Source organism: Monopterus albus, unplaced genomic scaffold, assembly GCF_001952655.1.
Source record: "Monopterus albus unplaced genomic scaffold, M_albus_1.0 scaffold209.1, whole genome shotgun sequence".
Lineage (NCBI taxonomy): Eukaryota > Metazoa > Chordata > Actinopteri > Synbranchiformes > Synbranchidae > Monopterus > Monopterus albus.
In genome coordinates, this window is record NW_018128089.1 from 1,221,096 (window position 1) to 1,222,080 (window position 985).

Here is a 985-nt window from a genome sequence, read left to right on the forward strand (position 1 = left end):
CTTACTGTCTGCTGATCAACTTTTTTTAAAACATTTATATTTTAGGAATTGAAACTTTAAAACAAAACAAAAAAATTATTGTTGAACTACTTGCTTGTCTGTCTGTGTTTGTTAATTTTTCAACATTTTATTTTGTAAAATGTGTTTTGTGATCATTAAATATTTGATGATCAGAATAAAAAAACATTAGTTTTAAGTTTTACACAAAGTTTCACAATAAAAGCATGAAATTCATCTGCACTCATCTTCCTGGTTTGGTGATTGAAGTCCCAGCAGCAGACTAGATGAAAGCACAATTAAACTGTTGAGGTTAAAAACACAGTGAAGTTTAAAACCTATTTCCACAGTGGTTCAGAAACAGTCAAAACAAAACGTAATAACCAAATGCAAATGGCTTCTCAAAGGAAATTAAGATGTATTTTACCCATGGAGGAAATAATCCAAGTTAATGGTGACAAGTTGACTGATGAGCTCAGGTTAGAACTAGTTAAGCATCCAGGAGCTGTTTTCTTAAGGAATTTGAATAAGTCTTTTGTCCTCTATAAGAAAACAGAAAGCTTGTATTCTAGTAACTATACATTCAGTAGTCAGTTTATTAGGAACCCTTGTGACAAACTACATCAGTCCGATCCAACAGTGCTGCAGTGAATCCTCCTTCATGACGGTGATGATGTTCAGACTGTGTCACAGAGGAGTTGAATTATCTGTGATCATTTTATCACTGGTTTTATTACAGCAGTTTGTTAACAGTGGTACAGCATAAGGTGTCTTTGGTTTGGATTTGCAGCTTGACAGTGACTGAACAGCACCTGGGGAAGATGTCCACCCCACACTGACGAACCTTCCATGTTCACTTCAGGTGTTTCTCAGGATTTAGTCATTTAACCTTAACCAAGAAACATGAAGTTAAACGTGACTGTTGCTTTAAGGTGAACTGACCCCTTTAAAACAGTTCTCATGTGATTGTCATTTCACAGGCCAGTGA

General features: G+C 35.3%; 1 protein-coding gene across 1 annotated transcript in view; it reads left to right on the forward strand.

Annotated features, from left to right (window-relative positions):
* Positions 1–985, forward strand: part of tmem79b (transmembrane protein 79b) — a 4,619-nt gene extending 3,634 nt beyond the window's left edge. Inside the window, exon 6 of the mRNA XM_020618706.1 lies at positions 978–985. Coding sequence (XP_020474362.1) covers positions 978–985 — 8 coding nt within the window. The remainder of the gene's footprint in view (positions 1–977) is intronic.